The sequence below is a fragment of the Heptranchias perlo genome, chromosome 3 (genome assembly GCF_035084215.1).
Source record: "Heptranchias perlo isolate sHepPer1 chromosome 3, sHepPer1.hap1, whole genome shotgun sequence".
NCBI classification, from domain to species: Eukaryota; Metazoa; Chordata; class Chondrichthyes; order Hexanchiformes; family Hexanchidae; genus Heptranchias; species Heptranchias perlo.
In genome coordinates this window covers 51,854,424-51,870,789 of record NC_090327.1, presented here as the reverse complement: position 1 = coordinate 51,870,789, position 16,366 = coordinate 51,854,424, and the positions used below count along the sequence as shown (strand labels likewise).

At 39.7% G+C, this 16,366-nt stretch overlaps 1 protein-coding gene across 2 annotated transcripts in view; it reads right to left on the bottom strand.

Annotated features, from left to right (window-relative positions):
* Positions 1-178: 178 nt before the first annotated feature.
* The window catches only part of LOC137313965 (myomesin-1-like), a 133,632-nt gene continuing 117,444 nt past the window's right edge, over positions 179-16,366 (bottom strand). For both annotated transcript variants that reach the window (XM_067979657.1, XM_067979666.1), the window contains 2 exons: positions 6,024-6,159; positions 179-3,012 (listed from right to left, as the gene is read on the bottom strand). In XM_067979657.1, coding sequence (XP_067835758.1) covers positions 2,798-3,012; positions 6,024-6,159 — 351 coding nt within the window. In that variant the 3' untranslated portion in view covers positions 179-2,797. The remainder of the gene's footprint in view (positions 3,013-6,023; positions 6,160-16,366) is intronic.

The window sequence follows — 16,366 nt, the reverse complement described above, 5'->3', positions numbered from 1 at the left end:
TCAGAATGTCTTTTTATTAAATCCATGTTATAAATGATATATTTTCTAATTTGTTAACTTTTTGGGGTATTGTAACTTTTGTGTCAAGGTAATGTTTCTCCTTTTAAAAATTGTTTTTTTAAATAAGTTGCTCTTTGGGTACAATGTATGTAAGTCAAACAACTGGAATCCACAAACGTGTCACTGCAAATTTTTAATTAAGTATCACACAATATAAGTTTATAGTCAAGTATTCCAAAAGATCTTGTAAAGTGTACCAGATATAACATGTGTATCTGTTTTTAATATATGTGTAAGATAGATTGTCTGTGGTACTAATGCATTCAAAGTAAGAAAGAAATTGCATTTCTAACAGCAACAAAAGTAACAACAACTTGCAATGTCCTCAACATAGTAAAACATTGCAAGGAGCGTCATCGGACAAAACTTGACACCGAGCCACATAGAGATATTAGGACAAGTGACCGAAAGCTTAGTCAAAGAGGTATGGAGGGATTTGAACACTAGGATGAGAATTTTAAAGTCAAGGCTTTGCCGAACAGGAGCGAATGTAGGTCAGTGAGCACAGAGGTGATGGGTGAACGGGACTTGGTACAAGATAGGATACGGGCAGCAGAGTTTTGGATGAGCTGAAGCTTACGGAGGGTGAAGGTGGGAGGCCGGCCAGGAGAACATTGGAATAGTCAAGCCTGGAGGTTACAAAAGCAATGATAACAACGACAACTTGCATTTATTTAACACCTTTAACATAGGAAAACGTTCCAAGGCGCTTCACAGGAGCATAAATGGACAAAAATTGACACCGAGCCAAATAAGGAGATATTAGGATAGGTGGTCAAAGAGGTAGGTTTTAAAGAGTGTCTTAAAGGAGGAGAGAGCAGGGGAGAGGTTTAGGGTGGGAATTCTAGAGCTTAAAGCCTAAACAGCTGAAGGTTCAACTGCCGATGGTGGGGCAAAGGAAGTGGGGAATGCACAAGAGGTCAGAGTTGGGGGAACGCAGAGTTTTTGGAGGGTTGTAGGGCTGGAGGAGGTGACAGAGATGGGGAGGGGCAAGGCCAGAGAAGGATTTGAACAAAAGGATGGGAATTTTAAAATTGAGGCTTTGGTGGACCAGGAGCCAATGTTGGTTAGCGAGCATTCAAGTTTACGGAAGGTGGAAGATGGGAAGCTGGCCAAGGGAGCATTGGAATAGATTTGAGGTTACAAAAGTATGGATAAGGGTTTCAGCAGCTGAGGCAGAGCACTGATGGGCGATATTACCGAGGTGCAAGTAGATGGTCTTTGTGATGGAGAGGATATGGGGTCGGAAGCTCATCTAGGGGTCAAATAGGACAGCAAAGTTGCAAACAGCCTTGTTCAGCCTTAGACAGTGGCCATAGAGGGGGATAAAATTGATGGCTAGGGAACAGAGTTTGTGGAGGGGGATAAATTGATGGTTAGGGAATGGAGTTTGTGGAGGGGGATAAAATTGATGGCTAGGGAACGGAGTTTGTGGAGGGGGATAAATTGATGGTTAGGGAACAGAGTTTGTGGAAGGGGATAAATTAATGGCTAGGGAATGGAGTTTGTGGCGGGGACCTAAGACTATAACTGTGGTCTTCCCAATGTTTATTAGGAGGAAATTTCGGTTCATCCAGGACTGGATGTCAGATAAGCAGTCTGACAACGCAAAGACAGTGGAGGGGTCTAGAAATGTGATGGTGAGGTAGAGCTGGGTGTTGTCAGCGTACATGTGGAACCTGACATTGTGTCTTCAGTTAATTTCGCCAAGGGGCAGCATGTAGCTGAGAAATAGGAGGGGGCCAAGGATAGCTCCTTGGGGGACTGTAGACGTGATGGTGCATGGGTGGGACGAGAAGCCATTGCTGGAGATTCTCTGGCTATGACTAGATAGAGATTGGAACCAGGTGAGGGCAGGTCCAATCAGCTGGACAACACAGAGGAGGGGTCTTGGAGGAGGATGGTGTGGGCAATTGTGTCAAAGGCTGCAGACAGGTTAAGCAGGATGAGGAAGGATAGTGTAACAATGTCACAGTCACAGAGGGTATCATTTGTGACTTTGATTAGGGCCACTTCAGTACTGTGGCAGGGGCAGATATCTGATTGGAGAGGTCCAGACATATGATCAAATTCTTGACATGCTCCCAGTGGGTGAGACTCCCCACCAGATATGTGCTTTTGTAATTATATGGTATACTTTAACATGCAATGAAATAACACCCAATATCACTACAGTTCAGATCGCATGGTGCAATGACACGTCAATTTAAATCACATGATTCAGCTATGGGAATCAGTGATTTTGATGGGTCAGCCACAAAGGAAGGAATAAAAAGGGCCAATTCAGTGATGCCGTGCTTATGGAGTCAGAACTTTGCTAGAAAGCAGTGCAGATTGAAGATGAAGTTATAACATAGCACTGATTCACTGTTCAATCTCACTGGATTTAACCTAAAATCACTTCAAACTTCACATACGTTATAAAGATAACACATAGATGGCAGTCTATTTCAAGGATTCAGATGACATAATAAACTGCTTGAAATTTGTTCTAATGGTTTATGACTCATCTGAGCCCTTTAATGCCATACTATTTTGAAGCACAATCCAATCTGTGTTATTCTATATATATATTATTACAATAACTAGTATTTCAAACTGATGAATGATATTGAATATCTGTCCATCCATCAAGTCTTGACAAACTAATTCTTGAGTGACTTAGCCATCATCATAATGTTTAAATGTATCTTCTATATGCCCTGTGTATATTTTATAGCAGTATCTCTTTATTCTTTCAGTCATTTGGACTTTGGAACATGGCTGAATCTGATGCTTGTACTGTACAAGACTGTAACAGCTGCTCCTTTTTCTCCAAGATGTTGATTTCACCTACTCTTTCCTTGCTTGTTGTTGAGTTTGGAACTGTCTCCTCATGTGATTCAGGAATCGTTGTTGGATCGGGAGTTTCTTCAGTTGCAATAAGCTCTTCCACACGTGGTTTTCTCAAATCTGTATGTATTACAGATCAACGATACAGTCAGTGACTAAATGTTTAAAGTTGTTTTCTGCTGCAGTATCGCTGGATTCATTGTTTGAAAACTAGTAATGCAAGACAATGCATAGAGAATTTAAACTGGCCAAATAAGTTAGAAAAACATTTTCTCACCAAATCCAATAATATAAAGGCTTATGATTGTTATATGTTTTGTTTAGTAAACAATAATTATAAAGGGAAAGCAGAGGATACCAATAATGGAATAATCATTTGTAATAGGATGCTGCAATGTAATAAGAACATCGAGATGGCAGGTTGAAGAATGAAAGGTTTAATTGAACCCTTATTTTCTGATCACTTTAAATGGATTTATAAATAAAGTGAATGTTGCTTAAAATACACTTCATGGTTGAGTAGATTTCTGATTTAAGGACTCTTCAGTAGGACTAGTTGTTAGAGAGTGATATCTAAGATGGATAAGTGAGATAAAACCACCAATATAAAATGGCAAATAGAATAATGCTCTTGGTAACTCTGCTATTGGGAGTTTCTAACTTATTACATTGAACAGTTGAACAGCAGAATCATGAGGCAGCATTAATAAAGCTATCAATACTTGTGTTGCTGTTTCATGCAATACTAAGCAGCTTCATACACCACTCACCAAAGCCTACAGAATCCCTGTCACATTTTGGAATTTTTGACTATGCTGCTACAGGGGACTTTGTTGTAATATATGCTAAAATGCTGTGATTGAGTTAGCTTTAAAGAGGTTAAATTCACAGGACAACAGTACTGAAGATGTAGATTAAGATTCAGAAAGGATGTCTGAACCAACATGTTTTATATAATGAAAGTCAATTTGCACATTTCAGTGATCATTCACATCTATTCCGGTTGAGATGACGATTCAATTGAGCTCAGCAGGGGTAGTTGCTAAGGTAGTTTGGTAAATTCTGCTTCCTGGAGTCAGAATTAACAAAAAGAGAAAAAAAAACTTTGATGAGGACCAGTCAGGTCTAACAAAGGCTGCAAGAAGGCAGGTCTTGGACTGAGCTGGGAATTAAGATCTAGAAACTGACTAAAAAGGAAATAAAACAAAAAGTGAATATTCCATCTGCTGTCTGGGACAGTGTAGTATGCTTTTGCTATTTTGTGTTTTTAAAGGAAGCATTGCAAGAAAAATTTTAAAGTCTGGAACTGCCACTTTTTTCAGTCATGTCTCTTCTGCAAAGTAAACTAGTTTCTTGATTTGACATCAACCTTGTCTTATCAGAAATTGGCTGAGTGGCAGGAGACAACGAGTAGGGATAATGGGCAGGTACTCAATTTGGCAGGATGTGACTAGTGGTGTCCCACAGGGATCTGTGTTGGGGCGTCAACTATTCACTGCATTTATTAACAACCTAGATGATGGGATAGAGAGCCACATATCCAAGTTTGCCGATGACACAAAGATAGACAACATTGTAAACAGTGAAGATGGAAGCATAAAATTACAAAGAGATATTAATAGATTAAGTGAATTTGCCACAGTTTTGCCCATGGATTTCAGTGTAGGCAAGTGCGAAGTCACCCAGTTTGGACCTAAAAAGGATAGATCAGAGTACTTTCTAAATGGTGACAAGCTTGAAACAGTGGAGGTTTGAAGAGACTTAGGGGTCCATGTACATAGATCATTAAAATGTTATGGACAGGTACAGAAAATAATCAAAAAGGCTAATGGAATGCTGGCCTTTATATCGAGAGGATTAGAATTCAAGGGGGTAGAAGTTATGCTACAGCTATATAAAGCCCTGGTTAGATCACACCTGCAGTACGTTGTTCAGTTCTGGGTACCACACCTTAGGAAGGATATATTGGCCTCGGAGGAAGTGCAGTGTAGATTTACTAGAATGATACCTGGACTCCAATTGCGAGGAGAGATTACACAAACTAGGGTTGCATTTTCTGGAATTTAGAAGATTAAGGGGTGATTTGATCTAAGTTTTTAAGATAGGGTTGATAGAGAGAAACTAGTTCCACTGGTTGGGAAGATCAGGACTAGGAGATACAGTCTAAAAATTAGAGGCAGGACTTTCAGGAGTGAAGTTAGGAAACATTTCTACACATAAAGGATGGTAGAAGTTTGGAACTCTTCCGCAAATGGCAGTTGATGCTAGCTCAATTGTTAATTTTAAATCTGAGATTGATAGATTTTTGTTAGCCCCATATCCCTTAATACTTTTGGTTAGGGCAGGTATACGGAGTTAGGTCACAGATCAGACATGATCTCATTGAATGACGGAACAGGCTCAAGGAGCTAAATGCCTACTCCTGTTCCTATGTTCCTATTAGTTCCACCTATCAAAAGGCTGGAGAGGAACACGTTGGGGCATATCCAAATTTACAATATCCAGTTTGTAGGTTGAGGGGACACATTGCTACAACTCTTGGGTTATGTTACATTACTGTATAAGTAGATATTGGGCTGTATGATTCAAGTCTGGAACATAAGGGATGTGGGATCTGCTTAGGAAGCAATTGATGCCAGTAAACTCAAGAAGGTATCTACAGCAGACCCCAAATTTGTAACAGTCACCATCTGATTCAAACAAAACTTCAATTTGTTTGTAACATTCAACAAACATAAACCTTGTGAAACCCACTATCATGCCAATTGCGTGTGATGTTATTATTACAAAAAATACATATTGCTCTTCCTCTCAACAAAAAAAGATTTGCAAATATATATGTTTGTGGAACCATTGCCTCTTTTAAAGAAGTTGTGTTTTAAGTGTCCTTGATAACATTCACTAAAATATATATAATTGAATGGTAATGATTGTGGCAGTACAGTATGTTACAAAAGATCTGATTGTTCAATCACACTGCCTTTTTCATTAAAGTACCCATTTGATGTACTTTGTGTGACTATTATTGTTTAAGTGTTTTAATTATTGTATAAGTAGATTGGCTGCAAGGGCCATTTCAGCAAAACTGAAAAACTTATTCCCACTAAAAAGAAACCAAAGCCATTACTCACCTTCATCTGTGTTGACAACAGTATTTCTTCGAGTTGTAGTTTTTGTTCTGTCTGAGCTCAAGGTATCCTGAACATTGCCAGCAGCATCAGCAACGTACATAGCCACACAAAGTTCTCCGCAGGAGTGGGCAACTATCTGTTGGTCAGAAGAATCATTAATTGGTTACAAGAAAACATGTTGCCCTGTGTATAGTCAATAAAATCCAGAGAAGAATCAAAACTGTAATAATGATTTTGCATCCCCCAGTTGGTTATTAAAATGACATGCTGGGTTACCATCTTGACATTAATCATATAAAAACTGGTTACATCAAAGATTGCATTTATTTTAAATAAAAATGTTAATTTATGTTTATAATTCACCTTAATTTGAAAGACTATGAGGGTGATTTTAACCCCCAAGAACAGGTGGGTTGGGGGCGGGTGGGAGTTGAAAATAGTTGTTTTTTGGGTCGCGACCGCAACCCGGCTTTATTTTCAGGTTTAACATCGGTGTGTAAAAGTACAAGGTTCCCACTGGGAATGCAAAGTCTGAAAATTTTGCAGCTGCAACCCAAAAAAACAACTATTTTCAACTCCCACCCGCCCCCAACCCACCCGTTCTTGGGGGTTTAAATCACCCCCTATATTACTTCTACATTGAGCCATTTAAAAAAACTATTAGATAGTACACTGATTCCATAAGCTTATTTGCATAAATAAACAGTTTCAAGGCTGGCACATCTTTTTTTGGATAACTAAATAGCATTTCAAGGTGCTAAGGCCACCAGCCTAGTTTCATGTCTTCTGCTTAATGCTGATTCAAAAATGTTGCATTTAACAGAGTAAGAAGCATTCTAAACTAACAAAATTCTAGAATGCTACAAGCATCTTGGGTTGTTGCACTACTTTAAAGGCACTGTATGTAATTGTAAATTGTTGCTGTAGACATCCAACAATAACACACCTGTTTACTGGGGTAACATCTATTATATGCTTCCCAATTCTGAGACCAGTGATGGATCTCCTTGTTGAAGTCAATGGAAAAGAAAATCGGGCGGAGTGCAAAATAGGCCGCCGATTCGTTATTGCCTGTTTTATGCTACCGCCCAAGACAAATTTATATGCCCTAATGTTTTTGTAAAGTCACAGCAGCAATAAATAAAATAACATATTGAGAACAGCGTAGGACAAAATTTGATGACATTGTTGAATTTGTACTTGGCATTGAAATTGTCCCCCTTAATGTATCTTACAGTATTGAATTTGGTTGCAATTTACCAAAAATATTTTTCATAAATTCCTTATAAACTGTTATTACTTTCCATTAATAAACAGAGGTGAGAGTCCCCACATCTCAGCAGGACAGACTATCTGAGAGAAGGTACCAGTTTCCAGAGAATTTGTGGTGACCATTCTATTGAAATTTCTGACCCAGTCCCATTCTGCTTCAACAATAGTTTGTGACACAGAATTTCACATTCTAACCAACCTCTGTGTAAAGAAACTTTTTTTTAACCTCTCCTTTAATTCTTTTTTGTAATCATCTTAAATCTGTGTCCTCTTGTTACTGTCTTGCTGACAGTGGAAACAATCCATCGCTATTTACCCTTCATAATCTTAAAGTTCTCTGTCTGATCACCCCTCGACCTTCTCGGTTCCCACGAGGAAAGCTCCAACTTCTCAAGTCTCTCTGGTGTGTTTTCTTTGTTGGACAAACCTAGACTCTCTGCATAGCAAGACATATATGTAACAAACTGCTGCTAGGGCCACACTCATTGTAAATCACCCTGTTTGACAACTATATCATTATTATTGACTTCCACTATCGGATTCATTTGTTTCAGGAGTTATGCTTGTTCCTCAATGTAACTCTAGGGGGTGGGAAATTGGATGAGGAGCTGCTTTGCTTTTTTCCTGTCACCTGCCACCACGTTTTCTTGCTGGAACTGTTGTATTTCTTCTCATTTGTGCCACAACTATCTGGACATTAGGAGCACTCTGCATTCCTGGTGTGCATTATTGTCATGATGCGTGGGATGGGTGCACAATTTAAATTTTAAAGGGCATTGAATCAATCAGAGTGCTGAGCCCTGTGAGGTGCCTGAGGCTGGCTCCATTAGTTCTCCTCCCAACCTGGTGCAGTCTTCTTAAAACAAATGGGAACCTCACTGGGGGTCTGTTGAATATATTAAAATTAGCCTGACCCTGGAAATCAGTGGGGGTCAGGAGCACAGGCGAGGGGCAAGTAGAAGTCAAACCATGCCGAAGTTGCGTTGCTGTTCCACCTGGAAAGAAAATTGGCCCCTTTTCATATTGCAACAAGGCCTTGACTCGCAAAGTTGTACACTTTAGCAAATAATGCCATGCTCACCATGTCTCACCTGTTCACTCTCCCTACATTGATGTTTTTCTGTGGAGCTTTTAATTTGTATGCAATCAGAAGAATTGAAAGCTAGGACTGCATTACCCAGAGCAAAGAGGTTGGGGTGTGGATTTAACAGAAGTGTTCAAAATTTTGAGAGGGTAAATAGTGAAAGATTATTTCCATTGACCAGTCATTCCGTGTACAAATTCCCAACATGTCCTCTTGGAACACAGTGCCCCATACTTGGAATGTTAATTTGTAATGTCAACCCTTTGACTTTTTTCTGCTACAGCTAGATTTGATGCTATCCTACACATTCAATGCAAGATTTTCAATTATAATAGTGATTTCATGATCCAGTGCTGCCAGCAGGGAACAAGGATCACAGGGAGCACATCTTGGGAAATGACAGCCTGTCACCTCCAGGAATTAAAAATCACAGGCAGTGCATTTGTATTTACCAGGAGTATTCTCCTTGCAAGTGCTGCTCCCCGCTTGGAGAGACGAATGCAGAATTGTCTTTTATATAGATTAAAGATAAATTAAATATCAACATGGATTGTAAAATCAGCATACCAATAATTTTAGTTATCTCCACTACAACTTGAGATAACAAATAGAAATGAATACAAGATGAATAAAACACTACATTTGCCTAAGTAAGGTCTACAATGTCAAAATAGGTATATTCAATATTCAAGCAATATGTGCATAGAGAAACAAAGAATACTTTTATCAATTATCATATCAATGTTTATGGATGGGCTGCACAATGTTTATGCTGGAATATGTTAGGTATTCCTATTTTTGGATTTACCAACATATGGCAACTGAGTCTTGTGAGGATCCATCAGCTGAAAGGTCCACCACGCAATGGTACCCTGGATTGTGGCCAGCTCATTACAGAAGAACTGAATGCTGGCTCCAGTACTCTGTGGAAGGGCCTTCAACAGACTTGGGAGAAATATCTAGAAATTACAATATGGAAACAGGTTGTTCAGCCCAATCAGTCCGTGTCAATATTTATCCTCCATGTGACCAAAACACATTTATGCCCTGCTCATATATTCCTTCAGCCACTTTTCCTTCATTCACATATCCAATCTAATCTTGAATGTTGGCATATTTTCTGCCTCAACTACTAACCCTGGAAGTGAATTCCTCAATGACAACAATAACTTGCATTTATATAGCACCTTCAATGTAGTAAAAAGTCCCAGGGCGCTTCACAGGAACATTATCGAACAAAAGCTTGGTCAAAGAGGTAGGTTTTAAGGAGTGTCTTAAAGGAGGAGAGAGAGGCAGAGAGGTTTGGGGAGGGCATTCCAGAGCTTGGGGCCTGGTAGCTGAAGGTATGGCCGCCAATAAAATCGGGGATGTGCAAGAGGCCAGAATTGGAGGAGCACAGAGATCTCAATAAAAAATTTTAAATTGAGGCATTGCTGGACCAGGAGCCAATGTAGGTCAGTGAACACAGGGGTGATGGGCGAACGGGACTTGGTGCGAGTTAGGCTATGGGCAGCAGAGTCTCAGTATAAAAAATTTCCTCCTGCCCTCTGTTCTAAATCTCTTACATTTAATCTTGTATCTATTAGCAAGTTGATTAAGGTAGATGTTGTAAATAGTGGTTTTACTTTATGGGGGGAGTGAACCTTTGGTTTAGTGGTAGCACTCCCGCCATTGAGACAGAGGTGAAGAGTTCATGCCATGTTGCAAACAGCCCTGGCGAGTGGAGACTAGAATATGGTCTCTAAATTGACATCTAGCAAAGCACTCTCATTCAGACAGAGTTGCTACTGGCTCAGTGGTAGTATTCCCGCCCCGACTCAGAAGAGTTAGGTTCGGACCCCTCTCCAGATAGCAAACCCACACTGGTTGACATCCAGTGGAGGTACTCATGGGTGTGGCTGCTCCCACTCCCCACCCACCACCATAAAGGGTAATTGGGGTACTTTTTAGCCTTGGTTGCAACCCACCTTGGAGAAGGTACTTCGAAGATAAAAACCATAAGGAAGGCAACAGGAAACCACCTCAGCTACACTTCCTTAGTAAATGGCTTAAGAATCTCATGTGTGAGACTTGAGTTAGGACCTGCCCTAGGGCAGAACACAATGGGCGGACTATATGTTAATATGACACTACATTATAGTCTGTTTACTAGACTCCTGGGACTTTGGGAATGCACTTTCTCCCCTGTGGAGCTGTTTGAAGCATTTAGAAATCATGTACTGTAAACATGATTAAGCACTTCAATGATTCTCTGGCACCGTGGGACTGTTGTTTGTTTATTATATTCCAGTTTCCTATGAGCTACTGAATGCAGGTCATTAATCCTTTTACCCATAGCCCTTCGGTGTCCATGTTAACTTTCTCAGGTTATCATATATTCATGCATGTCCTTGTCCTTCTGGGGTAGGAGGTGTCACTTTTGTTCCACAGAATGCATCTTTGTATTTTAATGCATTAAATACATTGTTTCACTGCTATAAATAGTTCTGAAATATGTCTTTTCAGTTTGGTTGCCTTTTTGAGATCTTTCCCACAACCGGCATACAGTGGAACTGGTGCAGAGTTTCATACGCTGGGAGCATATCAGAAAATTGACCACATGGTACCTACAATTTTCCAGCCATTAAATGAATGCTGTGCACCCCATTTCACAACCCAAGCCCTTGTCCAAGGGAGCTCTGCAATTTACCCAATAGTGTGTTTTGTTTGCTTTCCTTGATTAGACTAAATAAAATTCATTACGAGATCTGATGCACACTACCATTTTCTATTCACAATTTGGAGAAAGTCTGTACATATCAGCAATGTGAACATTGCCATTTCTAGTTTGCTTGAGGCTAAAAATCGACCGCCTGAAGGGGTAGCTGGGAACGGTACTAATTTTAAACTGCAAGTGTGGACAAGCAGACATGGGCTTGAAGTTACCGACTATCCGTGTCAAATGCAGATAGTTGTCGTGTTTATAGCCTTCATTTACTAGTTACCTCACTAAAGAATCCAATTTGTAAGCCATGATTTATTACTCCTTATGGACTTTGCACTCTTTGGAGGTGAAATTCAACTTGGGCGATGGCACAGAACAGGCAGTAGAGAATTGGCCACCCGTTACACACCCCACCTGATTTTCCTTTCCTTTGAAACCGGTTCCCACCGACGTTGAATTTCACCCCCTTTAAACTGAAATTGATAGTATCCTATTTAATAGTCTTGAGCATTTTCCCAAGACAAATATCCGTTTATGTCTCACTTCTTTCCCAAATATCAGGATAGCATTCCACTGGTCCTCACTTTCACCTGATATATTTATGGATCTCAAGAAAAAGCAGATTGTAGCCAGTAAAGATATTTTTCCTGTCTCCTCTGTAACCTTGGTCTTGGTCTGATATAATCTCAACTCTGGTAACTTAAATGCAACAAATAAGCCACACATGTTCATGTAAGCAGCAGGTCAACATGACATTCAATTAGTTGCCAATATTAAATTAGCATCACTGTCAGCCTGAAGCACCAGCTTGTTAGATTTCTCATTGCATTTTCTTAGGGTAGATGGTAAACAAATAGAATATGAGGAATAATATTATGATCCAGCGTTCCTAGTAGAGAAATACACTCACAGGAACTGCATCTCGAGTTCACAGTTGCATTTAATTATAATGGCCAGAAAGTCACGGCCTGTGATTTCCCGAGATGCACTTCCTGCAAGTGTCACTTCTTGCCGGGAGTGTTGGATTGTAGAATCATCCCCCTGATATTATTATTAAACGGTTAAAAGTAAAGTATAATGGGTTCAATCTCTTTGCTATTCTTAGTGGACTAGTTATTACTGAGGTCAAATTATTGTCTGCACTATTTTAACAGCCATTATGATAAATGAGTTAATGACTGCATTAACATAGCTCAGAAATTTAATGCAAATGCATTAACCAATGCACTAAAAATAGGAAAATAATTCTCTAGAATCAATATGCTGCAGAGCAAACCATTATCATACCTTTTAATAAGGTATTGATAGGCAAGTTTGAGGAATATTTCAAACCTCAGAATATTATGAATGAAAGACATATGCTTAATACCAGGTTTCAAGCTCAAGGAGAAAGTATTGATCAATATGTGATAGATTTGCAAAAAATGGCCAAGTCTTATGAATACAGATTCCTCATAAAGATAGAATTGTCGTTGGTATAATAGATGATCAAGTCAGAACCAGATTACCATGAGAAAAGAGTCTATCTAGATCTGTGGAAAGTGGTTGATATTTACAGAGCAGCAATAGTCATCAAGACATGACTTGAACACCTGTGCAATACAAACAATGCTGTAAGTAATGTGAGTAGAGCAGACTGGTTGGAGGTGTGGAGCTAGACTCCCTGCTAAATACTGAGGCAAAGTAATTATTTAACATTTCTGCCATTTCGCTGTCATTACCTGTGAGTTTATCATGTGTATCCCTTGTGGCCCTATCCCTATCCTGATTTTTCTTTTGTTATTTATATGTCTGTAGAATACTTTTCTATTTCTTTTTATTTTCCTTGATAATTTGATTTTGTAGTTTCTTTTTGCCTTCCTAATTGTTTTTTTGACTTCTTTCCTAACCTTTTCATATTCCCTTTTGTCATCCTCTCCTTTGTCATCCATGTACTTAGTGTATGCCTTTTTCTTTAGTTTCAATTTTGCTTTTATTTCTTTATTCATCCATGGTGTGCCATTACTGGCTAATTTGTTCTTGCTTTTTAGTGGGATATATTTCTTCTGGACTCTGATGATCACCGTTTTAAATGTTTTCTACTGCTGTTCTATTTCTTTGTCAGTAAATTTTTCCAGTTTATTTTCCCTATTCCATTCTCATCCCTTTAAAATCAGATTTTTTCCAATTTATTACTTTGGTCTTTGTCTTACTTATGTTCTTCTCAATCTTTATCTTAAACCTTATTCTGTTGTGATTGCTATTGCCTGGATGTTCCCCTATGCTTACTTCTCCTATCTGTTCTGATTCATTTCCCATTACTAGATCCAGCAGTGGGCTTTTTACATATTGGGTAAGAAAGGAGACCTGCACACATTGTAAACACTCCATTCCCTGTACCCCTTTACCTACCTCTCCTTGCCAGTTTATTTGGGGGCAGTTAAAATCTCCCATGATTATTAATCCATCTCCTTTACTCATCTTACATATTTCTTCCTCCACCTTCTTTCCACTATAAGGTGGTCTGTAGAATACCATCATTAGCATGACCGATCCCTTCTTATCATAGTATCATGACAGGTACGGCACAGGAGGAGGTCATTCGATTCATTGTGCTTGTGCTGGTTCTTTGAAAGAGCTTTCCAATTAGTCCCATTCCCCTGCTCTTTCCCCATAGCCTGGTATTTCTCCAACTCCCTTTTGAAAGTTACTATTGAATCTGCTTCCACCATCCTTTCAGGCAGTGCACTCCAGATCACTACAACTCACTGCATAAAAAAATGTTTCTTCATGTCGCCTCTGGTTCTTTTGCCGATCACCTTAAATCCGTGTCCTCTGTGCCCAAGGGTTACCGACCCTTCTGCCACTGGAAGCAGTTTCTCCTTATTTACTCTGTCAAAGCCATTCATGATTTTGAATGCATCTATCAAATTTCCCCCCAACCTTCTCTGTTGTAAGGAGAAAAATCCCAACTTCTCCAATCTCTCCACATAACTGAAGTCCCTCATCCCTGGTACCATTCCAGTAAATGTCTTCTGCGCCCTTTCTAAGGCCTTAACATCCTTCCTAAAGTGTGGTGCCCAGAATTTAACACAATACTCCAGCTGAGGCCTAACCAGTGTTTTATAAAGGTTTAGAATAACTTCCAGGCTTTTGTATGCCTCTTTTAATAAAGCCCAGGATCCTATATGTTTTTTTAACAGCCTTCTCAACTTGTCCTGCCACCTTCAAAGATTTGTGTATGTGCACCCCCAAGTCTCTCTGTTCCTGCACCCCCTTCAAAATTATACCATTTAGTTCATATTACCTCTCCTCATTCTTCCTACCACAATGCATCACTTCACACTTCTCTGCATTAAATTTCATCTGCCATTACTCTGCCATTTCACCAGTCTGTCTATGTCCTCCTGAAGTCTGTTACCATCCTTCACATTGTTTACTGCATTTCTGAGTTTCATGTCAGCTGCAAACTTTGAAATTATACCCTCTATACCCGAGTCCAGGTCATTAATATACATCAAAAAGAGTAGTGGTCCTAATACTGACCTCTGGGGAACACCACTGTATATTTCCATGCAGTCTGAAAAACAACCGTGCACCACTACTCTCTGCTTTCTGTCCCCTATCCAATTTTGTATCCACGCTGCCACTGTCCCTTTAATCCCATGGGCTTTAATTTTACTAATAAATTTATTATGCGGTACTTTATTAGATGCCTTTTGAAAGTCTATATACACATCAAACGTACTACCCTCTTCAACCCTCTCCGTTGAAGAACTCAATCAAGTTAGTCAAACACGATTTTCCTTTAACAAATCCGTGCTGACTTTCATTTATTAGCCCATACTTTTCCAAGTGCCAATTAATTTTGTCCCAGATTGTTGTCTCTAAAAGATTTCCCACCACCAACATTAGGCTGACTGACCTTAATTGTTGGGTTTATTCCTCTCCCCTTTTTTGAACAGAGGTTTGACATATGTAACCCTACAGTCCTCAGGCACCATCCCCATATGGAAGATTGTGGCCAGAGCCTCCACAATTTCCACCCTTACTTCCCTCAGCAACCTAGGATGCATCCATCTGGACCGGGTGGCTTTTCTACTTTGCGAACTGCCAATCTTTTAAGTTCCTCCTCTTTATCTATTTTTATCCTATTCAATATTGTTACTAGCTCCTCCTTTACTGCTACAATGGCAGCATCCTCTTCTCTATTGAAGACGGATGCAAAGTACTCATTTAGTACCTCAGCCATGCCCTCTGCCTCCACAAGGAGATTTCCTTTGTCGTCCCTAATCGGTCTCACCCTTCCTCTGACTACCCTTTTACTATTGATATGTTTATAAAAGACTTTTGGGTTCCCTTTTATGTTAGGCGCTAATCTATTCCCAGACTCTCTCTTTGGCCCTCTTAGTCCCTTAAGACTCCTCTGTACTTTCTATATTCAGCCTGGCTCTCTACTGTATTATGAATCTTACATTCGTCATAAGCCTCCTTTTTCTGTTTTAATTTAATCTTTATATCTTTAGTCATCCAGGGAGCTCTGGCTTTGGATGCCCACCATTTCCCCCTTGTGAGGATGTGTCTACTCTGTACCCAAACCAACTCCTCCTTGAAGGCCTCCCATTGTCCAATTACTATTTTACCTACCAATTTTTGATTCCAATCCACCTGGGCAAGATCTCTTTTTAACTCATTGAAATTTGCCTTCCTCCAGTTAAGCATTTTCATATTTGATTGTTCCTTGTCCTTTTCCATAACTATTCTAAACCTAATGATATTATGGTCATTGTTCCCCAAATGCTCCCCCACTGAAACATGCTCCACCTGCCCCACTTCATTCCCGAGAATCAGATCCAGCACTGTTTCCTTCCCGGTTGGACTGGAAACACAATGTTCAAGAAAGTTCTCTTGAACACATTTCAGGAATTCCTCCCCCTCTTTGCCTTTTACATTTTTACTGTCCCAGTCTATATTGGGATAATTGAAGTCCCCCATTATTACTACTCTATAGTTCTTGCACCTTTCTGTAATTTGCCTGCAAATGTTCTCCTCTATCTCCTTCCCACTATTTAGTGGCCTATAGTATACACCCAGTATTGTAATAGCTCCTCTATTGTTCCTTAATTCCAACCAAATAAATTCTGTCTTTGACCCCTCAACTACATTATTCTTTTCCAGTGCTACAATAGTTTTTTTGATCAATATTGCCTCCCCCCCTACTTTCTTTCCTTCCCTATCTTTCCTGAATACCTTGTAGCCAGGAATATTAAGTATCCAATGCTCCCCTTCTTTGAGCCAGGTCTC